The 27,384-nt window shown below is 40.8% G+C and overlaps 1 protein-coding gene across 1 annotated transcript in view; it reads right to left on the bottom strand.

Annotated features, from left to right (window-relative positions):
* Positions 1 to 26,213, bottom strand: part of LOC133615979 (uveal autoantigen with coiled-coil domains and ankyrin repeats protein-like) — a 102,392-nt gene extending 76,179 nt beyond the window's left edge. Inside the window, exon 1 of the mRNA XM_061974927.2 lies at positions 26,007 to 26,213. Coding sequence (XP_061830911.2) covers positions 26,007 to 26,213 — 207 coding nt within the window. The remainder of the gene's footprint in view (positions 1 to 26,006) is intronic.
* Between the last annotated feature and the right edge of the window lie 1,171 nt (positions 26,214 to 27,384).

The raw sequence follows: 27,384 nt of genomic DNA, 5'->3' as shown, positions 1-27,384 counted from the left end.
GAATAGTTTTTTTAAAGTTGCAAGTGATAAACGCAAAAAAAAAAAATGTAAAACTGCATCAATATACATAAATTCAAGATGCATTGATGATCCAATTTAATAGAATCATAGCTCCTGAATCGTAATCGAATCGTGAGGTGCCCAAAGATTCCCACCTCTAATAACTGTACACGTGTAACTGCATCTCCATATAGTTGCAAAATATCCAACCTAAACCATTCCATTTTACAGTCACTACTTTGTTGGGATAGATTGGTCACAGAGAATTGTACCTTTCATTAAACAAAAGGGATAACCAAAATGGCAAAAACAACAAAAAGCCATAAAATAAAACATAAAAAATAAAAAGCCTATGTGAATCTGGTTTGCAAATCCTGTTAGAGGGTGTCATAAAACCGTTACTAATTTTACCTTTGACCGAAGTCATTATAATCACCTTGCTTGTGTCAATAGTGTTTGATCAACACTTGCTTTAATCTATCTAGAGGGGAAAAAAGCTACTTTTCACACTGAGGAGTTGGCATGGCTGTCCTCCAGCTGACACTTTTCCAGAAGCACGGACTGTGGAGCAATCAAAACAGACTAATTTGCAGGTGTGGAAATCAGGTTTTTCTTGTCTACATCGCTTGGAATTAGCTGTAAGTATAGGCTACGATCACACTGCACGGTCGGATGTCCAATTTGGACTTTTGTAAAATCCGATGTTTTTAGTGGCCGTTCACATTACCACCAGCTCAGTGGTCTTGCGGTTAGAGTGTTCGCCCTGAGACTGCAAGGTTGTGAGTTCAAACCCCGGCCGAATCATACCAAAGACTATAAAAATTGGACCCATTGCCTCCCTGCTTGGCATTTCAGCATCAAGGGTTGGAATTGGGGGCTAAATCACCAAATTATTCCCGAGCGCGGCGCAGGCTGCTGCTCACTGCTCCCCTCCCAGGGGGAGAAAATGGGGATGGGTCAAATGCAGAGGACAAATTTCACCACACCTAGTGTGTGTGATGATCGTTGGGACTTCAACTTTAACATTATGAGAAGAATTTGATTTCTAATGTGAATGCAATCTGACCTGCATGCGGACATGACGTCATGACGTCGCACGCACTGCAGTGCTTACCAACGTAAACATGGCTTCAACAAAGTAATGGCGCCTCTGTGGCAATTTCAAGGATTGTGTGCAATCAAATTCAAAATGTTCTGAACCAAGTTAATGTGTGTAGGAGATTAAGTACCGTATTTTTCGGACTATAAGTCGCAGTTTTTTTCATAGTTTGGACGGGGGTGCGACGTATACCGTATTTTTCCGGAGTATAAGTCGCACCGGAGTATAAGTCGCACCGACCGAAAATGCATAATATGGAAGGAAAAAAACATATAAGTCGCACTGGTGTATAAGTCGCATTTTTTGGGGAAATGTATTTGATAAAACCCAACACCAAGAATAGACATTTGAAAGGCAATTTAAAATAAATAAAGAATTGTGAACAACAGGCTGAATAAGTGTACGTTATATGACGCACAAATAACCATTTGAGAACGTGCCTGGTATGTTAACGTAACATATTATGGTAAGAGTCATTCAAATAACTATAACATATAGAACATGCTATACGTTTACCAAACAATCTGTCACTCCTAATCACTAAATCCCATGAAATCTTATAAGTCTAGTCTCTTACCTGAATGAGCTAAATAATATTATTTGATATTTTACGGTAATGTGTTAATAAATTCACACATAAGTCGCTCCTGAGTATAAGTCGCACCCCTGACTAAACTATGAAAAAAACTGCGACTGATAGTCCGAAAAATACGGTACTCCGGAGCGACTTATGTGAGAAATTATTAACATATTACCGTAAAATATTAAATATTATTTATCTCATTCCCGTAAGAGACTAACCGGATGTCAGCAATCGTCACACACACACGTCAACCAATGAAAATTCGGCGGAAGCGGGTCATGGCAGAAGTGCATTGTGGGAAAAGAAGATGCTACAGCAATCGTCACACACATGTCAACCAATGAAAATTCGGTGGAGGCGGGTCATGGCAGAAGTGCATTGTGGGAAAAGAAGATGCTACAGCAATCGTCACACACATGTCAACCAATGAGAATTCGGCAGAGGCGGGTCATGGCAGAAGTGCATTGTGGGAAAAGAAGATGCTACCTGCTACGGTACTACTTCCACCATTTCAACATTGGCGGTAACTTATAAAAACAAAGGGCTGAACAAAAATGGCACCAAAAAGGAAAGCATATACTGCAGGTTACAAGCTGGAAGTAGTGAAATACGCAGCAGGAAACGGCAATCGAGCAGCAGAAAGAAAGTTTGGAGTAAACGAGAAACTTGTAAGGGACTGGCGAAAAGCGGAGACTACAATTACTGAAATGAAGAAAACTAAAAAAGCTAATCGCGGGCTAAAAGCTAGGTGACCACAGCTCGAGGAACGAATTCACAAATGGGTGCTTGAACGTGCTGCCGGGAGAGGCTTGTCAACCGTACGGTTGCGTCTCCACGCCCAGGTAGTTGCCAAGGAGATGAATATAAATTACTTTGCGGGAGGACCTTCTTGGTGTTACCGCTTCATGCAACGCAATCGCCTCTATATCAGAGCAAGGACAACCATGTGCCAAAAACTGCCAGCAGCCTTCCAATACAAGGTAGACATTTTCCGCAAGTTCATTGAAAAGCATGAAAGTGAGCACAACGTGACACCGGATCATATTATTAACATGGATGAGGTCCCCCTCACGTTTGACATTCACATGGGCCGAAGTGTTGCAGAGAAAGGGCAAAAAGAGTGTCAATATTGTAACAACTGGTCATGAGAAATCACCATACTTGCCAACCCTCCCGGATTTTCCGGGAGACTCCCGAAATTCAGCGCCTCTCCCGAAAACCTCCCGGGACAAATTTTCTCCCGAAAATCTCCCGAAATTCAGGCGGAGCTGGAGGCCACGCGCCCTCCAGCTCCATACGGACCTGAGTCCGCTTTCCCACAATATAAAGAACGTCTACAGTAAAGCAGTCCGTCTGCCGTAAACAGCAATGTTGTGACACTCTTAAACAGGACAATACTGCCATCTAGTGCATTTGATGAAAGCACTTTTGTGCATGCCACACAGCAATGCATAATCAGAGAGGGTGTTCAGCATGGTTAGAAAGATAGTGACAGAGAATAGAACAAGGATGGACAATTCAACCCTTAACTCAACAATGAGTAGATGAGTGTTATGTGTGTGTATATGTGTAAATAAATGAACACTGAAATTCAAGTATATATATATATATATATATATATATATAGCTAGAATTCACTGAAAGTCAATTATTTCTTATATATATATATATGTATCCATCCATCCATTTTCTACCGCTTATTCCCTTCGGGGTCGCGGGGATATATATATATATATATATATATATATATATATATATATATATATATATATATACATACACACACACATATATATATATATATATATATACACATATACACATATATATATACATATATATATATATATATATATATATATATATACATATATATATATATATATATATATGAAATACTTGACTTGGTGAATTCTAGCTGTAAATATACTCCTCCCCTCTTAACCACGCCCCCAACCACGCCCCTCGCACCCACCCCCCGAAATTGGAGGTCTCAAGGTTGGCAAGTATGGAAATCACACTTCACAGTGGTGCTGGCATGTTGTGGAAATGGATCAAAATTGCCACCAAATTGCCATCAAACGAAAAACCATGCCAAAAATTAACTCCCCCTCAGTTGCAGTCACCGTGAATGAAAAAGTGTAGATGAATGAAGAAATGATGAACCTATGGCTTACAAAGTGCTACATTAAGCTCTGCTTGTGATGGATAGCATGCGTGCGCACATCACGCCGCAGTTAAAAAATAAATTAAAAGTTTTAAACTCCATACCTGCCATCATCCCCGGAGGCTTAACCAAAATACTCCAGCCACTTGACATCTCTGTGAATAGGAGCTTTAAGGCAGTCCTGCGTAACCTGTGGTAGCAGTGGATGATGGAAGGAGAGCACAGCTTCAAGGCAACAGGGAGAATGCGACATGCAACTTTTCTGGATGTCATTGGATGGAACGACAAAGCATGGGCTTCAGTGACAACCGAAACCATCCTGTCCGGATTCAGAAAGGCTGGAATAATTGGAAGTGCAGCTGACGATGACTCTGATGTAAGCGACGTACCGATAGAAGAGGAAGCGGCACATTGTCTTCCTTTGGAGTTGGCAGAATTGTTAAGAAGCGACACCGAGGAAGGGATTTCGCGATCATGAGTGACAGATTGTTTGGTAAATGTATAGCATGTTCTATATGTTATAGTTATTTGAATGACTCTTACCCTAATATGTTATGTTAACATACCAGGCACGTTCTCAGTTGGTTATTTATGCGTAATATATCAGTCTGTTGTTCACTATTCTTTATTTAATTTAAATTGCCTTTCAAATGTCTGTTCTTGTTGGATTTAATCAAATAAATTTCCCCCAAAAATGCAACTTATACTCCAGTGCGACGTATATATGTTTTTTTCCTTCTTTATTATGCATTTTCGGCAGGTGCGACTTACATTCCGGTGCGACTTATACTCTGAAAAATATGGTATGTGGGTGAGCAGTCGGAAACAGGAGTGGTTAAACTTTTACGTAATTTGCTAAAACATTATTTTTTACCTGTTTTCTGCTTCGTGGTCAACTATTTTTTTTTATAACCGTCTATTTTGGCGATAATCTATCGCTTTTTGATTACCTTCTGGTCGGATAAATGCGACCTAAGCGGGGGAGAGCCATGTTTGTTGACAGAAGTCACTGATTCTTCTTTTTCTACTTTTGTTCAAGATGTGTAATCCGCATGTCAAATAAAGTATTCCAATTTAAGGTGTGATGCAAGAAAATGCTTGTCATAATCATATACAAAGTAACACTATAATCCAAATCAGAGCTGTACAATGCGAGTAATTCAGTCGCATTTGCGACTAAAAATAGGTGGTGCGAGTAATGAAAAAAGGTTTTACCCCTAAGTAGCATTTTGCTGCTGAAATAAATCCATCCAAACTTGATCGACCTAGAGTAAAATGTTCACCCATCTGTCTAACATGTTTGAAATACACATAAACCATAACGATTAACCAAATGGAGAATTGATTGACGAGGCGGAGGTGTCACTGCTGACAGCTGTGTGTGTGTGAGTTTGTGTGTTTGTGGGGAGTCTGTGGTGGGCTCTCCTATTTCTGGGGCTGAGGTTGCTGAGGTAGTTAAAAAGCTCCTCGGTGGCAAGGCCCCGGGGGTAGATGAGATCCGCCCGGAGTTCCTTAAGGCTCTGGATGCTGTGGGGCTGTCTTGGTTGACAAGACTCTGCAGCATCGCGTGGACATCGGGGACGGTACCACTGGATTGGCAGACCGGGGTGGTGGTTCCTCTCTTTAAGAAGTGGAACCGGAGGGTGTGTTCTAACTATCGTGGGATCACAATCCTCAGCCTTCCCGGTAAGGTCTATTCAGGTGTACTGGAGAGAAGGCTACGCCGGATAGTCGAACCTCGGATTCAGGAGGAACAGTGTGGTTTTCGTCCTGGTCGTGGAACTGTGGACCAGCTCTATACTCTCGGCAGGGTCCTTGAGGGTGCATGGGAGTTTGCCCAACCAGTCTACATGTGTTTTGTGGACTTGGAGAAGGCATTCGACCGTGTCCCTCGGGAAGTCCTGTGGGGAGTGCTCAGAGAGTATGGGGTATCGGACTGTCTGATTGTGGCAGTCCGCTCCCTGTATGATCAGTGCCAGAGCTTGGTCTGAATTGCCGGTAGTAAGTCGGACACGTTTCCAGTGAGGGTTGGACTCCGCCAAGGCTGCCCTTTGTCACCGATTCTGTTCATAACTTTTATGGACAGAATTTCTAGGCGCAGTCAAGGCGTTGAGGGGATCTGGTTTGGTGGCTGCAGGATTAGGTCTCTGCTTTTTGCAGATGATGTGGTCCTGATGGCTTCATCTGGCCAGGATCTTCAGCTCTCACTGGATCGGTTCGCAGAATGAGTGTGAAGCGACTGGGATGAGAATCAGCACCTCCAAGTCCGAGTCCATGGTTCTCGCCCGGAAAAGGGTGGAGTGCCATCTCCGGGTTGGGGAGGAGATCTTGCCCCAAGTGGAGGAGTTCAAGTACCTCGGAGTCTTGTTCACGAGTGAGGAAAGAGTGGATCGTGAGATCGACAGGCTGATCGGTGCGGCGTCTTCAGTAATGCGGACGCTGTATCGATCCGTTGTGGTGAAGAAGGAGCTGACCCGGAAGGCAAAGCTCTCAATTTACCGGTCGATCTACGTTCCCATCCTCACCTATGGTCATGAGCTTTGGGTTATGACCGAAAGGACAAGATCACGGGTACAAGCGGCCGAAATGAGTTTCCTCCGCCGGGTGGCGGGGCTCTCCCTTAGAGATAGGGTGAGAAGCTCTGCCATCCGGGGGGAGCTCAAAGTAAAGCCGGTGCTCCTCCACATCGAGAGGAGCCAGATGAGGTGGTTCGGGCATCTGGTCAGGATGCCATCCGAACGCCTCCCTAGGGAGGTGTTTAGGGCACGTCCGACCGGTAGGAGGCCGCGGGGAAGACCCAGGACACGTTGGGAAGACTATGTCTCCCGGCTGGCCTGGGAACGCCTCGGGGTCCCACAGGAAGAGCTGGACGAAGTGGCTGGGGAGAGGGAAGTCTGGGCTTCCCTGCTTAGGCTGATGCCCCCGCGACCCGACCTCGGATAAGCGGAAGAAGATGGATGGATGGATGGATGGATGGGTGTCTCCCTCCTGTGCCAGGCGCCATGCACAGAAGGGAGCTGGGCTGTAGTTGTAGCGGGACTTGTTGTGAGCTCCAAGTCTTGCAACATGCAAGAAAACAAGGTCTTCGTTGGAGGAACTGGTCAGTAAAAGGCAACGTTTTTTTCACCACCTTACAACTTGACACAAACTGCACTGCACGTTTGCAGAAATTTCCAGAACACTGCCTGTCACACAGCATCATGAAGCAGTTGGCAGTTTGGTGTTCCTGGCTAACATCTTTGTGTTTATGTCCTATAATAATGTTTACTTATAAAAATACCATTGTTATAGGTCAATTATGTTCATATTTCTGCTGATGTTTAAACATGCCCTCTTTAACCAGGGCACTTTATTTCACATTTTGTTCATTTGTGTTTTTATTAGCTGAAGAATGGAGCATAGTTAAATGTTTGTTTTGTTTTTTTTAAATACGATTGGAGATTATATTTGACTTTTATTATATTAATTTCAAGGCTTTTTCTTATGTCAAAATACATCTTAAGTTAGGATCCTATTATGCAAAACCTATTTTTCTTATTTGTCGGTACCTTGTTTTTTTGTATTTCGAATCCCAATCAGTCTCGAAAATTTTAATCAAATCATGTTACATCAACGGATATTTCCATTTGTGGGTCAGTTTAGGGGCCAAACTCTATCGCTATATGAGTTTTGATCCATATCGCCCAGCCCTACACTCGTGTTAGCCACCATGCTAGCACAGTTTAGGGTTGTTCTTTGTGTTTATTTGAGCATTACAGTACGCCTTATGATTTGCCGTCTTTATATGTATGAGGGCACACGTGCATGTCGTTTGAGTGTAAATATTGAAATTGTGATATTTGAGACATTTCATATTGCTACTACATTTTTTCTGTGCTACAAAAACTTTTCTGTGTTACTATTTTTTTTCATTTAGTAGCACTAGTACTACAAGTGAAAAAGCTAGGCGTACAGCCTTGCAAATTATGATGTGAGTAAATACATTTTGCCCATGTACACGGGGCTACAGTTAGCTGCTGATTGGTGGCTGATCAATTGGCGCACTACTCGTTTTCTCAGTGCGCTGCCATATTTCCTCGATGCAAAGCCTGTAAATCGATATATTTACAGTACAGGCCAAAAGTTTGGACACACCTTCTCATTTTGATGAGTTTTCTTTATTTTCATGACTATTTACATAGTAGATTGTCGCTGAAGGCATCAAAACTATGACACCTGTGAAGTAAAAACCCTGCCAGGTGACTACCTCTTGAAGCTCATAGAGAGAATGCCAAGAATGTGCAAAACAGTAATCAGAGCAAAGGGTGGCTATTTTGAAGAAACTAGAATATAAAGCATGTTTTCAGTTATTTCACCTTTTTTTTGTTAAGTATATAACTCCACATGTGTTCATTCATAGTTTTAAAGCCTTCAGTGACAATCTACTATGTAAATAGTCATGAAAGTAAAGAAAACACATTGAATGAGAAAGTGTGTCCAAATTGTTGGCCTGTACTGTACGTCATTGAAGAAGTCGACAATCACCCCAGCTTTAATATCAACTGATGTGAAAAAAATAACATCATTTTTTTCCATATCACTCAGCTCTAGTTACCTCCCATGGAAACATTTACAATAACATTACTGTCTATCTAGATGATTTGTGTTTGATTAACAACAAAAGCTTTGAATTACATGTCAACAGCAAGGGGGTCCAAATACTATAGAGGGTCCCACATTGAAAATAAATCAAAAGCATGAGGGAGCCATTATAATTGTTATGTAGTTTTAAAGACAAAACATTGTTAGGAATATAACAAAATAAAATTTTAATATCAAAATATGGGACCATGGTAATTGTTATCATCATGGTATAGTTCAGGGGTTGGGAACCGTTTTGGCTGAGAGAGCCATGAAAGCCAAATATTTTAAAATGTATCTCTGTGAGAGCCATATAATATTTTTTAACACTGAATACAACTAAATGTGTGCATTTTTAAGTAAGACCAACATTTTTAGAGTATAATAAGTCTCTTATTCTTTTTAATAACATTGTTATTCTGAAGCTAACCATCCATCCATCCATCCATCCATCTTCTTCCGCTTATCCGAGGCCGGGTCGCGGGGGCAGCAGCTTAAGCAGGGAAGCCCAGACTTCCCTCTCCCCAGCCACTTCGTCCAGCTCTTCCTGTGGGACCCCGAGGCGTTCCCAGGCCAGCCGGGAGACATAGTCTTCCCAACGTGTCCTGGGTCTTCCCCGCGGCCTCCTACCGGTGGGACGTGCCCTAAACACCTCCCTAGGGAGGCGTTCGGGTGGCATCCTGACCAGATGCCCGAACCACCTCATCTGGCTCCTCTCGATGTGGAGGAGCAGCGGCTTTACTTTGAGCTCCTCCCGGATGGCAGAGCTTCTCACCCTATCTCTAAGGGAGAGCCCCGCAACCCGGCGGAGGAAACTCATTTCAGCCGCTTGTACCCGTGATCTTGTCCTTTCGGTCATAACCCAAAGCTCATGACCATAGGTGAGGATGGGAACGTAGATCGACCGGTAAATTGAGAGCTTTGCCTTCCAGCTCAGCTCCTTCTTCACCACAACGGATTGATACAGCGTCCGCATTACTGAAGACGCCGCACCGATCCGCCTGTCGATCTCACGATCCACTCTTCCCCCACTCGTGAACAAGACTCCGAGGTACTTGAACTCCTCCACTTGGGGCAAGATCTCCTCCCCAACCCGGAGATGGCACTCCACCCTTTTCCGGGCGAGAACCATGGACTCGGACTTGGAGGTGCTGATTCTCATCCCAGTCGCTTCACACTCAGCTGCGAACCGATCCAGTGAGAGCTGAAGATCCTGGCCAGATGAAGCCATCACGACCACATCATCTGCAAAAAGCAGAGACCTAATCCTGCAGCCACCAAACCAGATCCCCTCAACGCCTTGACTGCGCCTAGAAATTCTGTCCATAAAAGTTATAAACAGAATCGGTGACAAAGGGCAGCCTTGGCGGAGTCCAACCCTCACTGGAAACGTGTCCGACTTACTACCGGCAATGCGGACCAAGCTCTGGCACTGATCATACAGGGAGCGGACTGCCACAATCAGACAGTCCGATACCCCGTACTCTCTGAGCACTCCCCACAGGACTTCCCGAGGGACACGGTCGAATGCCTTCTCCAAGTCCACAAAACACATGTAGACTGGTTGGGCAAACTCCCATGCACCCTCAAGGACCCTGCCGAGAGTATAGAGCTGGTCCACAGTTCCACGACCAGGACGAAAATCACACTGTTCCTCCTGAATCCGAGGTTCGACTATCCGGCGTAGCCTCCTCTCCAGTACACCTGAATAGACCTTACCGGGAAGGCTGAGGAGTGTGATCCCACGATAGTTAGAACACACCCTCCGGTTCCCCTTCTTAAAGAGAGGAACCACCACCCCGGTCTGCCAATCCAGAGGTACCGCCCCCGATGTCCACGCGATGTTGCAGAGTCTTGTCAACCAAGACAGCCCCACAGCATCCAGAGCCTTAAGGAACTCCGGGCGGATCTCATCTACCCCCGGGGCCTTGCCACCGAGGAGCTTTTTAACTACCTCAGCAACCTCAGCCCCAGAAATAGGAGAGCCCACCACAGACTCCCCAGGCACTGCTTCCTCATAGGAAGACGTGTTGGTGGGATTGAGGAGGTCTTCGAAGTATTCCCTCCACCGATCCACAACATCCGCAGTCGAGGTCAGCAGAACACCATCCTCACCATACACGGTGTTGATAGTGCACTGCTTCCCCTTCCTGAGGCGGCGGATGGTGGACCAGAATTGCTTCGAAGCCGTCCGGAAGTCGTTTTCCATGGCCTCACCGAACTCCTCCCATGTCCGAGTTTTTGCCTCTGCGACCGCTGAAGCCGCACACCGCTTGGCCTGTCGGTACTTGTCCGCTGCCTCAGGAGTCCTATGAGCCAAAAGAACCCGATAGGACTCCTTCTTCAGCTTGACGGCATCCCTCACCGCCGGTGTCCACCAACGGGTTCTAGGATTACCGCCACGACAAGCACCAACTACCTTGCGGCCACAGCTCCAATCAGCCACCTCGACAATAGAGGCGCGGAACATGGTCCATTCGGACTCAATGTCCAGCACCTCCCTCGTGACATGTTCAAAGTTCTTCCGGAGGTGGGAATTGAAACTAACCAATAATAAATAAAATACTTCTTACCATTAATGCGACTTCTTGAACAGGTGCGGTAGAAAACGGATGGATGGATTAAAATGCATGAGAATGTTTTATATTTTGAACGTTATTTTTAACACTGTGATTACCAGCTGAATTATTCATTACTTATCGTGTTAAGCAATATCAGCTAAGATTTATCTGAGAGCCAGATGCAGTCATCAAAAGAGCCACATCTGGCTCTAGAGCCATAGGTTCCCTACTCTTGGTATAGTTGAATGTGCTCAAAAAACACTAGATGTATATTTTTAAATTTTAAAAAAACCATTGTGATTCTTATTTATAAGATTCTGAATCAATGTATACCTGTATATATATGTTTTTATAATGTTTTTCAAATATATATATTTTAGGCCTTCTCCAAGAGGAGCTTTTGTAACCTGTGTCCTGTTTTGAAAATGTTTTATTAAAATTCATATTACAAATAATATATTGCCATATTCGGTTTGAAACGATAACTTGATTAATTAGTTAGCACGGTGCTTGCTACTATCGCTATCACCGATAAATCACCATGCTGAGAGTTTATCAAAGTGCGGTAATCGATCACGGTTTTAAGATAATTAACGTTTGAAACGGTAATAATAAGTTTCTGGAATTTTAACATGTTTTATAATTAATACCGCTAATTGTTACATCCTACCTCATAACAGCCTTGTGGTATCGGTGGCAAAACATATTATTCTTAGCTTTATTAGAGTCAACATTTAAATAATTTGTCATTATATTGTTTCCTTTTGTTCTTTTATTTTTTCCTGATTTTATTTCGACAAAGTGCCAGTAAAAGACAAGCTGTGTGCCACACTTTGGACACCCTTGGTTAACAGGATATAATGATAAAGTCTAATGAATGATGTTTTACCTCTTTTCAATTACAATTGCTTATACGTAGCTCGGTTGGCAGAGCAGCCGCCGGCCAAGCCAGCAACTTGAGGGTTCAGGTTCAGTTCCTGCTCTTGCCATCCGAGTCGCTGTCGTTGTGTCCTTGGGCAAGACACTCTACCCACTTGCTCGCCATGCCACCTACACTGGTTTAAATATAGCTTAAAGATGAAGATAATGGGTTTCATTATGTAAAGCGCTTTGAGTCCCTAGAGAAAAAGCGCTATATGAATATAATTCACCTCACAATTAACTAATATCTAGAACACAAGTGTCAAACTCAAGGACCGGGAGCCAGATCTGGCCCGCAACATAATTTTATCTGGCCTGCAAACACCTGGAAATTATAATTTAATAATTATAAATTAATATGGAAGTTTAATTGTAATATGACCCGCGAGTTTTAAATGAATGGCGCTTGACAGCGTTGTGTGCGAGGCAGAAGGAATCCACCAATCATGGTGTACAATAAAGCTCTCAACGATCAAGTGCGTGCCGTGATGGCACTACCTTTAATGTCCTCTAGAGACTGTCTCCGCATCATCTTTTTCTCCATACTAACAATGTATTCTACATGTAAAGCGACTTTGGGTACTTAGAAAAGCGCTATATAAATCCCAGGTATTATTATTATTATTATTATTGGCCCATGCACATGTTGTATGAGGCTTTTGCAGACACACACAAGATATTGCAAGACATACTTAAGGAACAGCCATACATGTCACAATGAGGGTGGTCATATTTTATTTTATTTATTTTTTAACACTGTTACAAATATGCGCCACACTGTGAACCCACACCAAACAAGAATGACAAACACATTTCGGGAGAACATCTGCACCTAAACACAACATAAACACAACAGAACAAATACCCAGAATCCCTTGCAGCCCTAACTCTTCCGGGCTATAAAAACACCCCTGCTACCCCTAACCCCGCCTACTCCCAACCCCGCCTCCTCCCAAACCCCCTACACACACCTCAACCCCCCCCCCCCCCCCCATCTCCCGAATTCGGAGGTCTCAAGGTTGGCAAGTATGCATTGACGTCACTTGCGTGATGCAAGCAGAGAAACATTTTGCCGCTTTTCCACGACACCCACACACACTCTTCCTCCCTCCCTCCTTGCCTCCCTCACTCGCTCGCCCGCCTGCTCGCTCCCGCCCCCGCTGTAAACAGTCCGGGCCGGGAAGACGAGCGGTCCGGTAGCTTCCAAAGCACTCCGCCGAAGGACCAAGCGACAATACAATACTGTGGTGCACTGGACCCCAGCGCTGATACTCCGACGGAGAGTCGCTGGGCGAATCAGACGTGTAACACGTTAGTGGTGATGTTAGCCCGTTCGGGGCTAATTGTGCTACCGTAACTGTAAACTCCACGGCGAGCCGCAACCCCCCCCCCCCCCCCCCCCTCCCGTTGGCTCCAGACAGAGACGATTTTTGATGCAATATTTCTTTGTTGAGCACAGGGGCACCCCGACGTGTCTTATTTCAATTCATTTCATTTCATTTTTATTTATCTCCTTCATTGATGTGCATCTTTGATCGATAGACAATTATACCTCAATTATTCAATTATACATTTACACACCAATGCCTGAGAAGGAGCAGGATGAAGAAAAATCTTATATTTTTCTGCCCCCTTCAACATAATACGTAGTCTTACTTAATGATATCATATAAACCAACAATTACATCCAAATATAATGAAAACACACAAAAAAACACAAGAAGTGCAAAACTTCATGATGTACAAACCGTCCAAAAAAACAAAAGAAGTAATATACACCTCACGGGATGATACAAAACAAATACAAAACCAGACAAAACATAAGTAAAATAATAAATATAAAGCAAAATGTAAACACTTATGGCTGTCCATACAATCTTATTGTTCTGTCTTTATATATATTTTTTTAATTGGAATATATTTTTACAATCTTTTATCTCATTGTAAAGAGAATTTCATAGTTTAACCCCCACCACTGATATGCACATTTGTTTTAAAGTTGTCCTTAAATACTGATGTTGGAAATGACCTTTTCTTCTATGCTCTTCATTCTCAGAAGTGATGACAAACATTTTTTGTAAATTTGCTGGTAATGTTTTACTTTTAGCCTTAAAGATGACACATAATGTCTGTAACTTTACTAGCTCCTGTAATTTCAATAAACCCGAATTAATAAATAATATGTTAGTGTGTTCTAAGTAATCTACTTTATGAATAATCCTAATAGCTCTTTTCTGTAGTTGATACGGAGAAAGTTGCGGTGCACAAGGAATACAATTTGAAACGTCGTTATACAACTAGACATGCTGAGGAGTATGCAAAATACCAGGGAGATGAGAGAGTGAAACAGGTTGCAAATTTTAAAACCAGTCTACTGAGGCAACAAGATTTTGTCAAGAAAGCAAGCGAAAAGAGGGATGCAGCAGTCAAAGCTAGCTACATGGTGAGTGAGATGGTTGCTAGGGCGGGAAAGCCATTCAAAGAAGGTGAATTCATTAAAAAGTGCATGTTAGATTTTTTTTCAGAAATCTTTTCTGGCGGCTCAGCCTCACCCAGTTTCTGCATCCAGTGGCCCACCCGTAAATTGAGTTTGAGACCCCTGTTTTAAACTTTAATAGTATCCATTATTTCAAAAAATATAACAGTATATTATCATACTTTCCAAACATGTTTTTGTCTAAATAAAAATAAACAAAAATACTTAACTTTACAGCAAACTACCCATCAAATTAATAAAAATGACAATACATTTTCCGTTGTTCTTTACAGCATATTACTGTAAATTGAAAAAAAATACTACTGTTTTTTGCGTTAAAATTGTGTTGACTGACCTGCCAGTTTTTGGCTGTAAAATCTACGGTTGTTGTTTTTAACGGTGTATTACTGTAAATGGAAAAACTATACATCTGTTTTTGCGGTAGAAAAACTGGCAGCGAAGTTGGCAGAATAAAAAAAATGTTTTACTGTTTTTCCTTTCACATTATAATGTTGTAAAAACCAATGTAAATTTAACACAACAATTCTGGCAATTCTGGCCAGCTTTTTCCGTAAAAAAACAAAACAAAAAAAACCAGAGGTATTTACCGTAAAATATTGTAAAAAATAAATAAAATAAAAAAATTGACTATTTTACAGTAAAATGTTGTAAATGTAAAGTTTTTACTGTAAAATCGACAGTCTACTTAAAACAATTGATATAATTAATAATGAAATCTAGAGGCAAATTCATACATTATTCACAGTTACAAGCGGCCCTCTGATGGCAGCCATAACTGTGATGTGGCCCTCAATAAAAAACAGTTTGACATCCCTGATCTAGAATGTCTCTGTTAATTTTGCTGTCTCCGAGCAGAGATAAAAGCAAATGAAATCGCAACATAAAAATCAGTAAATGTCACACATTCTTCCTCAACAAAACTTTGTTTGAGACAAACAGGTTTTTTAAGTATCAGAACAAACACGCTGCAAGGCAGAACAACGCATTGCGCTCAAATCCTCCCTGGGAATCTCGGCAAAAAGGGGGAAAAACTTCCAGTGTGAATACAATTGGGCTTCAACCCTGAAAGGCTTTTTTTAGTCCACATGCACAGGCTAGATAGTTTACCACACACAGATCACTTGGCTTCGTGCCTTTTGTCATGGTAATTGCTGGGAGCTGACAACAGTGCCAAACAGCCACTCCATCTTGAGCTGTGCAGAGTTGTTAAGACCAAGCATTGGGTACGGTCGAACTGGTAGAATTTATTTTACACAGTGGCCGAGACAGGGTTTTGACCAGTAGAAAAATCCACTATAGAGGGGAAACAAATCAATCATCCCATGCTGTTCATCTTTAATAGTGTTTGATTTACTGCTTGTAGACTAGCAGTGTTTCCCATACATTTGGACCGCCAGATTTGGGACTACCTGTCCAAACTTGCTCACCAACACATTATGATGGGAAGGTCTTTAAATGTTGTTCGAATTATGTACAGTAGGTGGCAGAATGCATAGTGACTGGGCATCTTAATATACTTCTTACACACCTGCTTTGCCAGAGATAAAGACGATATAGCAGGAATCATCAGTGTTGCCAACTTAGTGGGTTTGTCGCTGTATTTAACGAGTAAGCAAATAGGGATAGGGCTGATCCGATCACGTATCGATATTGGGTTCCAACACCAGTGGGATCACGGATCTGATATTTCTTTGTACAACTTGCGGAGATTCCCAACCCTTCAGACATGTCTTCGCATTAAGGTCTAAAATTATTCCAAATGTGATTCTCTCCCAGATGCTCTGCTAGCCAGCTAAAATTTAGCACATTTAACAAAAAAAGTGGTTAGTCAAGGCCCACAATGCTCTTCAATATTTGCTTGGTCATAAATAACAACTGTTTTACATTCTTAAAAAAAATCAGCAGTGGCTTGGATCCTTCACGTACTGTATTTTTCGGACTATAAGTCGCAGTTTTTTTTCATAGTTTGGCCGGGGGTGCGACTTATACTCAGGAGTGACTTATGTGTGAAATTATTAACACATTACCGTAAAATATCTAATAATATTATTTAGCTCATTCACGTAAGAGACTAGACGTATAAGATTTCATGGGATTTAGCGATTAGGAGCAGTGTTGGGTTAGTTACTGAAAACCAGTAACTAGTTACAGTTACTAGTTACTTTATTTCAAAAGTAACTCAGTTACTAACTCAGTTACTTAAACCAAAAAGTAATGCGTTACTGTGAAAAGTAACTATTTAGTTACTTATATATATATATTTTTTAATTTTAAGGCCCCATTTAATGCCCTTTTAGCCTTCATTTTAGTACTGTTATTGCACTGGAGAATAATACAATCTGTTGATCAAGTTGACATGCATTTGCATCACTGAACTCTGCTAAGCAATGTGCTCTACATACAACACACAAAGACAAAGATATGTTTTAAAGGGCCAATTTGACAAAACTATTTTAAATAGCTGCAACTTAACATACATAAGTAACAAACAGCATAATAACAACATAGCTGTAAAACAAGAAAGGCACACACTACATACATAAAGCCTAACCAGGCGTTTTCTCAAGGAATTCTGAAATAAAATCATGTCTGAAGCCCAGAACACTCTACACATTTCCCCACTTAGTTTAGAGAAAAGGAAATATTAGCCTGGCCCACTAGTATCCCTCTTTAGGTTTGTGAACTTTATAGTCTAAACATTTAGAGTGATGTGATAATCAAACACTCTAAAAGTTTAAAATGAAAGAGTATATAAGAGAATTGACAGAGTGTGTGTACCTTCAGTGTGCAGTGCCTCATTAAAATCCAGCCGCTGTTGGACGTGGAGGTGAAGTGTGTGTCTCTTTACTAGCTTCGTCGAAGCATGTTGTTTTTGTCGCTGTTTCAGCATATTTGAAACTTACATTCAACTAAAATGTTCTTTTCTTTGTGGTCGATAAAAGAAACGTACTGAAAATATCTCCATTTTAAGAAACTCGGCTTCCGGGTTCGCCATGACGTCTTGATAGTAGACACAGACACGCCCCATCCCACACACACACACTCACACACACACACACACACAGCGCGCGCCTCTTTTTTGTCGCCTCTTCAGCAGCGCTGCAACACTCAGATCTTCTCAGTTTCTAGCCGATACTACATAAAAAATAACGCAAAATAACGCAGTAACGCATCATGTAGTAACGGTAACGGAGTTACTGAATATAAAAAAATAACGCGTTAGATTACTAGTTACCGCCGATAGTAACGGCGTTACAGTAACGCGTTACAAAGTAACGCGTTAGTCCCAACACTGATTAGGAGTGACAGATTGTTTGGTAAACGTATAGCATGTTCTATATGTTATAGTTATTTGAATGACTCTTACCATAATATGTTACGTTAAAATACCAGGCACGTTCTCAGTTGTTTATTTAAGCGTCATATAACGTACACTTATTCAGCCTGTTGTTCACTATTCTTTATTTATTTTAAATTGCCTTTTAAATGTCTATTCTTGGTGTTGGCTTTTATCAAATAAATTTCCCCCAAAAAAGTGACATATACTCCAGTGCGACTTATATATATTTTTCTTCCTTCTTTATTATGCATTTTCGGCCGGTGCGACTTATACTCCGGAGCGACTTATACTCCGAAAAATACGGTATATAAAACAAACAATATTGTTCTTAATTTATTTAATACACTTTAAATATGATGTAATGAAGATTTTTTTTATTTAAATGGGCTTTTAAAAAGACTAAAACATGTGTTCAAAGACAGATCTTTGTTTTTTTCATGATTAGTATTAACATTTTAGCCTCTTCTCATTACGTGATCCATTAGACGAGGGATGTCAAAAGGATCAGTGCCACGAACAATTTTTATCCGGCCCGTGAGATGAATTTGCCAAGTATAAAAATGAGCTACCATTTTTGGATGAAAGATACTGCAGTTCTAACTGTGTCCACTGGATGTCGCAATAGTAATTACCGTATTGTTCGGACTATAAGTCGCTCCGGAATATACGTCGCACCGGCCGAAAATGCACAATAAAGAAGAAAAAAAAACTTATATACGTCACACTGGAGTATAAGTCGCATTTTTGGGGGAAATTTATTTGATAAAATCCAACACCAAGAATAGACATTTGGAAGGCAATACAAAATAAACAAAGAATAGTGAACAACAGGCTGAATAAGTGTACGCCATATGACGCACAAATAACCAACTGAGAACGTGCCTGGTATGTTAACGCAACACATCATGAGTCATTCAAATAACTACCGGTATAACATATAGAACATGCTATACGTTTACCAAACAATCTGTCACTCCCGATCGCTAAATCCGATGAAATCTTCCTCCTCTGTGTCGCTCCTGGTATGCGCCGCTAGCGTCTATACTTTCTGCTGCTCGATCGCCGTTTTCTGGTGCATATTTCACTACGTCCAGCTTGTAATCTCCAGTATATGATTTCCTTTTCGGTGTCATTTTAGTTCAGTCCTTCTCAGTTTTTATAAGTTACCGCCAATGTTGCTGTGATCCATTTTAATAGCTCCGGCAGTAGCGTAAAGCATATAGCAGTTAGCATTCCAAAACCCACAATGCACTTCTGCCATGACCCGCCCCTGCCGAATTCTTATTGGTTGGCGTGTGAGGGACGATTGCTGACGTGTGTGACGATGGCTGCCATTTGCTTCGTCTCTCACGCGAATGAGATAAATAATATTATTTGATATTTTACGGTAATGTGTTAATAATTTCACACATAAGTCGCTCCGGAGTATACGTCGCACCCACGGCCAAACTATGAAAAAAACGTCGACGTATAGTCCGAAAAATACGGTATTTGTATCCCTCGCCACCATAGCGCGCATTCCTTCAGAGGGGGTGGAGCTATGCACTGTGTTAAGATAAGGGCAACACTTCCGTGTTTGTAACCAACATACTTACGCTGCTTATTAGTGATAGTATAGAACATGTATATTGTTACATTCATGCCTTGATTTTCAAAGTTGTTGTTGGTAATGTAACCTGTCACATTTTAACCTAAAAAAATTATTTTGATAATCTGTACATTTTGTGTTGTACTTATGACTAGGGACACCTTTTTTGGGCACACACATGCTGAAAAAATAATGTATCCCCTTCTAACTTCTAAGTATGATAAATTAAATGAGTCCAAATTCATAAGTTGTGTTGTAGATCAGTGAAATCAATTCCACCGAATTGACTGATGAAAACGATTACATAATTTATTCAGAAAGTATAAATAACAACAAATGAAGATAAAATACAAATAACCGCAACATGTAAGTGTAAAAAAATAAATAAACACATTATTATTTGGACATTTTTTAGAATGTGCTTAGTCTATTTTTAAACAAACAATATAATCCGAAGTTGTCTTTATTTTTAAGTTATCATGCCATGATTTTAACAGTCCGGCCCTCCTGAGAATAGATTTGTGGCCCCTGAGCTAATAATTGAGTTTGACAACCCTTTTTTAGACTCTATTTTCACATTTACAATGTTTTTTTTATCTCAACAATGTTCTATGAGCCCATAAAAAAGAGCTTCTTTCAGCAAATGGCCACGCTTTGCCACGCTGGCGTAATAAGTAAACCAGTGGTGTTCAAAGTGTTGCCAAACTGTTTAAGCTGTTTCTTAGCACTTATAGAATGATAAAGGTTAGATTGTACTAGGGCTGGGGGGTATACCAGTATTTTAGTTAATACCGGTATATTTTAGAAAGAGATATACATTTGAGACAATATGACAACAGAATGATAGATCTATACTTTAATTAATATTACACAAAGATGTTTACAACAGGAAGTGATTCCAAACACTCTAAAACCATTACACATTAAAACAAAAGAAGGCAAACATATTTAAACACTCAAATTAAATAAATACCTTTTTTTTTATACAAAACTTGTTTATATGGTTTTAGTGTATAATTGTGTATATAAGTACTTTTTGAGCACAATCTACAACACCATGGTAATAATGATAACGTGATCATTTTGGTCACAATAACTGTGATATGATTTTTTTTATTGTGTTACATCCCTAGTGCACATACACAAAAACTTGGGGACCTATTATGCAAAACCAACTTTTCTTCCCAATAGGTTGCATTTAAATGACTTCACGTCCGGCTCATTAACTGTGCGAGGCACAAAGTGGTGGGCCAATGTCGCATTCTGGGCGACATTTTGCCTTTTTCCAGGAAAAATGCTCTATGCTTGTGTGGTTTTAGGCTGGTGAGACCGTTCAAATCACAGAAAGAATAAAAGTTTCTTCAAAGTTCCTCGAGAGGTAATCAAGAAGGGTGAAAGAGTGCAATATTTCATATACTTATATCGTTTAGTATTTCCCATTTAAATATAATCTAGTCTAAATAAAATAAAACAAATCTAAGCAAAACCTAAACATCTTAAGCTTTTACCAAAGGCAGCAATCATAAATGAAGCCTGCAGCACAAACAATGTTGACACCTATAATCATATTTTGATAAAGACGGGGGAAAACCATGTGTACTTATAAATGCCACATACAACACAAACAAACCAACAAACATGGCTGTAGACACAAATTTAAATCATGAAATGCAACCTTACCCGAGCAAGAACGATGCATGATTTATCCGGGAGAGTCTTGAAAGTTGATTCCGATTTCTTTGACCCAGCCACATATAAAGAAGTTGTAGACGTCCATGCTTTTCCAAGTTTTCATCTGTTTTGTCGTGTAGAATGATGTCTGGAGCACCAGATAGTTCGACATGTTTGGGAACGCGATAGACGGATAATCCTTCATATCACTCGAGAAATATTATTTTGATAACGTATAGGGATGGATTATATTGCATAATTTGTATTTTTTGCTCGTATCTGCTTTTAGTAGTAAGATCTAGGCCCCTTGCGTACTCATATAGTTCGTACTCTGTTTGCTACAAAGTAGCCATGTTGGTTTGGTGGTCCACCACTTTTTTCATTTCCGTTCTAAAGCCACATGTCCGAATACAACCTACTGGTACCTGTTTTTGTGAATTTGGGATCTGCATATACGTCCTGCAGATTTGAAACCAAACCATGGAGGCATGGCGGAAATATTTATGACATCCTTGCCTTTTTTCATACTTCCTCCAATTGAGCAGTTTGGAATTTGCCCAATATGTGACATTTTTCCAAAGTGTGACATCAGCTGATATCTCCATATATGGTAAAGTTTTACCCAAAGTGCTTCACACGAGTCCGCCATTGTAGTTTGACGCTGTAGTCAATAAGCTCCTTCTTTTTTTCTATCCTCTTGTCATGGGGCAGACTGGCTCGTACATGCACATGCATCTTCCGCTGTCGCCATTTCTAATAAAGTACCATATAATTTAAATGTATACCTGTCAGTAGACACCATATGGCAGTGGTTGAGGCACGTAAATAAGACCGCCCACAAAACGGAGAAAGCGGCATGAAGAGGTCTGTAAAACATAATCTATGCAAAATCCCGTCCACAGAACCACCATTACACGTTATGTAGACCGGTGTTTTTCAACCCAAGGCATATTTTTTTAATTGAAAAAACCCGGGAGGCACACCACCAGCAGAAAACTTAAAAAAATTCAACTTAGTTGACAGTAAAAAGTCGTGGTCGCAATTGTTGGATATGAATTCAAACCATAACCAACCATGCATCACTATAGCTTTAGTCTCAAAAATCACGACGTGACTTATTTTGAGTTGTTTGCTGTTTTCCTGTGTGTAGTGTTTTAGTTCTTGTCTTGCGCTCAGATTTTGGTGACTTTTCCTGTTTCCTGTTGCAGTTTCATGTCTTCCTTTGAGCGCTATTCTTTGTTTTTGCAATCAAGAATATTCAAGTTGTTGCTATCCTTCTATGTGTGGACATTGATTGTCATGTCATGTACGGACGTACTTTGTGGACCCCGTCTCTGCTCCACACGCTGTAAGTCTTTGCTGTCGTCCAGCATTCTGTTTTTGTTTACTTTGTAGCCAGTTCATTTTCAGTTTCGTTTTGCATAGCCTTCCCTAAGCTTCAATGCCTTTTCTTAGGAGCACTCACCTTTTGATTATTTTTGGTTTAAGCATTGGATACCTTTTCACCTGCACGCTGCATATTGTGATCACGACAAACCATCTACAAAGCAATTAGCTACCTGCTGCCACCTACTGATATGGAAGAGTAAGGCTGATACGACGTCATCGATTACGTAAATTCGTCGACGCCGTTTTTGTGCGTCGACGCGTCGCATACCATATTTCCTTGAATAGCCGCCGGGGCGCTAATTAATTTAAAACCTCTTCTCACTCCTGCGCTTACCAAAAGGCGTGGGGTAAATTTAGGCCTGCGCTTATAAATTTGAGTGATGTAAGGATACCATCATGAAAAGCACATTTAATAAAAAAATGTTATTATGGTCTTACCTTTACTTATGAGTCCATGTGCAGCTGCTTCTGATCAAAAGCATCGATAACTTGTTTATAGAAGTCTTCCTTATCTTTCTTCAGTTTTAAAAGTCTCTCAGTCTCGATGGAAATATTCCTTTAAGTATTACCTCCTGCATCGATTGAAAGTCCAGTTTAGAAAACTGTTTTATTTTAGATATGTAATCCTCCATGCTAAAAGTGCAAGCAAACGATCGCTGCTCACTCTTGTGGCTTGTTGTCTTCTTCTGCAGCACCGGTCTTCTGCAGTACCGGTAGTCGCAAGAAGGATCACTAGCGCCCTCTACCACCAGGAGGCGGGAGTCATTTAATGACTCATATTTGACACACGCAGCTATGGTATATTAATAAAACATAGCTGCTTACTGTTCTTTTTAGCATATTCAATAGCTTGGACCTTAAATCCTAAGCATTGGATACCTTTTCACCTGCACGCTGCATATTGTGATCACGACAAACCATCTACAAAGCAATTAGCTACCTGCTGCCACCTACTGATATGGAAGAGTAAGGCTGAATCGACGTCATCGATTACGTAAATGCGTCGACGCATCGCATACCATATTTCCTTGAATAGCCGCCGGGGCGCTATTTAATTTAAAACCTCTTCTCACTCCTGCGCTTACCAAAAGGCGTGGGGTAAATTTAGGCCTGGGCTTATAAATTTGAGTGATGTAAGGATACCATCATGAAAAGCACATTTAATTAAAAAAAACGTTATTATGGTCTTACCTTTACTTATGAGTCCATGCGCAACTGCTTCTGATCAAAAGCATCGATAACTTGTTTATAGAAGTCTTCCTTATCTTTCTTCAGTTTTAAAAGTCTCTCTGTCTCGATGGAGATATTCCTTTAAGTATTACCTCCTGCATCGATTGAAAGTCCAGTTTAGAAAACTGTTTTATTTTAGATATGTAATCCTCCATGCTAAAAGTGCAAGCAAACGATCGCTGCTCACTCTTGTGGCTTGTTGTCTTCTTCTGCAGCACCGGTCTTCTGCAGTACCGGTAGTCGCAAGAAGGATCACTAGCGCCCTCTACCACCAGGAGGCGGGAGTCATTTAATGACTCATATTTGACACACGCAGCTACGGTATATTAATAAAACATAGCTGCTTACTGTTCTTTTTAGCATATTCAATAGCTTGGACCTTAAATCCTACTGAATAGCTCTTAATCTTCTTCCCTTTACGAGATTTCAAATTATTGAAATCAGCCTCCTCCATTTTGAAAATGATGACAGGTGAAGTGTCACTCGTGACGTGGCGAGTTTGACCCGGCGGAAGTTCTAGACATATGCTAATTATTTTGCGAAACGAGTTTGACCCGGCGAAAATTCCAGACATGCGCTAATAAAATTAATATTTTGCGAAATGAGTTTGATCCGGCGTTAATCCTGAGCCGGCGGTAAGGCCAAGCATGCGCTAATTATTTTGCGAAACATGTCTGACCCGGCTGTAATTCGAGGCATGCGAATACTATATACCCGGCGCCAATTCAAGGAATTACGCACTTTTTTGTATTGGATGTTTATCTTTATTTTTGCACATTTTAAAGCAAAATAGGCAATACTTTTACTTTTGAAATGCTTATACTATTGCAGAATATTAAGATTTGCACTGTATGTTAATTTTATATTTGTACATTAAAAAGCAAATAAGCTACCTTTAATTTGGTTAAATGTTAAAAGTTTTAAATGTTTACATTGTTACAGAATATTTTGTCATGTTGTTGTCAATGTTGACTGAGTGGCCATACCTTTTTTTTTTGTAAATAAAAGCCATGCCTTTTGAAAAAACTGGCCTACATTTATTTTTTCATCTTCTTTTTAAATAAAAAAAAATAATCGGTAAAAGGAAAAATAATCTATAGATTAATCGAAAAAAATAATCTATAGATTAACCGATTAATCGAAAAAATAATCTATAGATTAATCGATAGAAAAATAATCGTTAGCTGCAGCCTTATGGAAGAGTATGACATGGTTACTCTGCCGAGCTCTAGACAGTACAGACACTCAACAACGGCACATTATTTGCAGACTATAATAACTGGTCTGCAAGAAAAAAATTTAACCCAAATAGGTGAGTGCGTCTGCCTCACAATACGAAGGTCCTGGGTTCGATCCTGCGCTCTGGATCTTTCTGTGTGGAGTTTGCAAGACCTCCCTGTGACTGCGTGGGTTCCCTCCGGGTACTCCGGCTGGTAAAGGTTGATTGGCAACACTAAATTGGCCCTAGTGTGTGAATGTTGTCTGTCTATCTGTGTCGGCCCTGCGATGAGGTGGCGACTTGTCCAGGGTTTAATCCGCCTTCCGCCCGATTGTAGCTGAGATAGGCTCCAGCGCCCCCCGCGACGCCGAAGGGAATAAGCGGTAGAAAATGGATGGATGGAGGTGAAATTACATAATCTCCCACTGTATCTCACGGCACACCAGACTGTATTGCACAGCGGCACATTGGTTGAAAAACACTGATGTAGACCACAAGTGTTTTAAATCAATCAATCAATGTTTATTTATATAGCCCTAACTCACAAGTGTCTCAAAGGGGTGCACAAGCCACAACGACATCCTCGATTCAGATCGTAATGTAGAAAATGTAGAAAAAATCCTTATATGACCCCTTTAAGGATATAAAAATGAATGCTATAATGGTTGCTATATTCTTGTGAGTGTAGTAAAACACTTTTGTAACATGTTGTTATCTTCTGTTGCTTGTATGTGTATTAGTGGGGCGAAGTGAACATGGTCGGACCAGGACAAGGCCAGGATTGAAGTTTGTGACAAAGAGCAGCTTTCATAATGAACTAATTCTCCTTTTAGATTATGAAGGGGGACAATTAAAAAAGGAGCACCGTGCCGGAAATGGTCCCAGCGCCCTACTTTGGACCCCCTCTGTATACAACAAGGGACTCGAAGCTACTGCAGGTGCTTGCTTCTAACTTCCACCGGGACCACCGTGGCAACAAGGCGTGGATATGAAAGAGGACAATACAAATTGTACATTTGTATCAGAAAACGTGTAACTTCGTTCACCTACACAAAGCTAAAGCTAATTCAAGTATAACAAAACGCCGCCGACCTCGTCACCAACAACAACATTCTACTCACAGTGATGTTAACTTCGTGCTTTTTCAGTCGGTTCTTGAAGCTCTTCATTTTCCAAGTGTTGGTTTGTGTCGTCAATTTCCTTTTATCTATGAAAACATTCGCCGACTGTTCCAAAATAACTTCCCGATAGACTGAAACCAAGTTTGTATCCCGTTCTCCCACGGGGCGAGTTTCCACCTGACGCTGAAAGGCAAAGCCTGATCGCATTAGATGAGCGGCTGGTGCAGCCAATCAGAGTCGCGAACGCGCGGTCGGTTTTGTTCTCGTCCAATCGGTTGCGTTGAAGGGCGGGACTTCCTTGTTTAGGGTCGAAGGGGGAAGTTGGAGACATCCTGGGACGAGGCGGGGGTGACGTCAGACTTACCTGAACACCAAAACACCTGGAAAACCACCCCAAAAACTTTACATTTATTGGGAAAATATATATTATTATTAATAATGTATATAACTCAGCTGAATGTGTTTGTGATTAAATATTTACTGTATGGCACAGGGGCCAAATTTGTGCATCAATAAACTTACTTACTAAATGTATTCACTCTTACAATTTTGACAGAAATATTGAATGTCCTGCATGCAATCGCATATCTTTTTAACTTTAATATCATCTCACCATGCAAACAAACATACATTCCAAACATTTTTAAATACTTAAATATCTGCTTGTCACCCTGACTTATTTCAAATCAAGTTTGTGTGTAAAAAAATCAAATCAAATCAAATGCAAAGGAATTTTTGTGATAGCATTATGAGACAAATATACAAACCCTGTTTCCATATGAGTTGGGAAATTGTGTTAGATGTAAATATAAATGGAATACAATGATTTGCAAATCCTTTTCAACCCATATTCAATTGAATGCACTACAAAGACAAGATATTTGATGTTCAAACTCATAAAATGTATTTCTTTTTTGCAAATAATAATTAACTTAGAATTTCATGGCTGCAACACATGCCAAAGTAGTTGGGAAAGGGCATGTTCACCACAGTGTGACATTGCCTTTCATTTGAACAACATTCAGTAAACGTTTGGGAACTGAGGAGACACATTTTTTAAGCTTCTCAGGTGGAATTCTTTCCCATTCTTGCTTGATGTACAGCTTAAGTTGTTCAACAGTCCTTCATAATGTGCCACACATTTTCAATGGGAGACAGGTCTGGACTACAGGCAGGCCAGTCTAGTACCCACACTCTTTTACTATGAAGCCACGTTGATGTAACACGTGGCTTGGCATTGTCTTGCTGAAATAAGCAGGGGCGTCCATGGTAACGTTGCTCGGATGGCAACATATGTTGCTCCAAAACCTGTATGTACCTTTCAGCATTAATGGCGCCTTCACAGATGTGTAAGTTACCCATGTCTTGGGCACTAATA

This window comes from Nerophis lumbriciformis, linkage group LG15, assembly GCF_033978685.3.
Source record: "Nerophis lumbriciformis linkage group LG15, RoL_Nlum_v2.1, whole genome shotgun sequence".
NCBI lineage: Eukaryota > Metazoa > Chordata > Actinopteri > Syngnathiformes > Syngnathidae > Nerophis > Nerophis lumbriciformis.
This window is presented reverse-complemented; position numbering and strand designations above follow the sequence as displayed.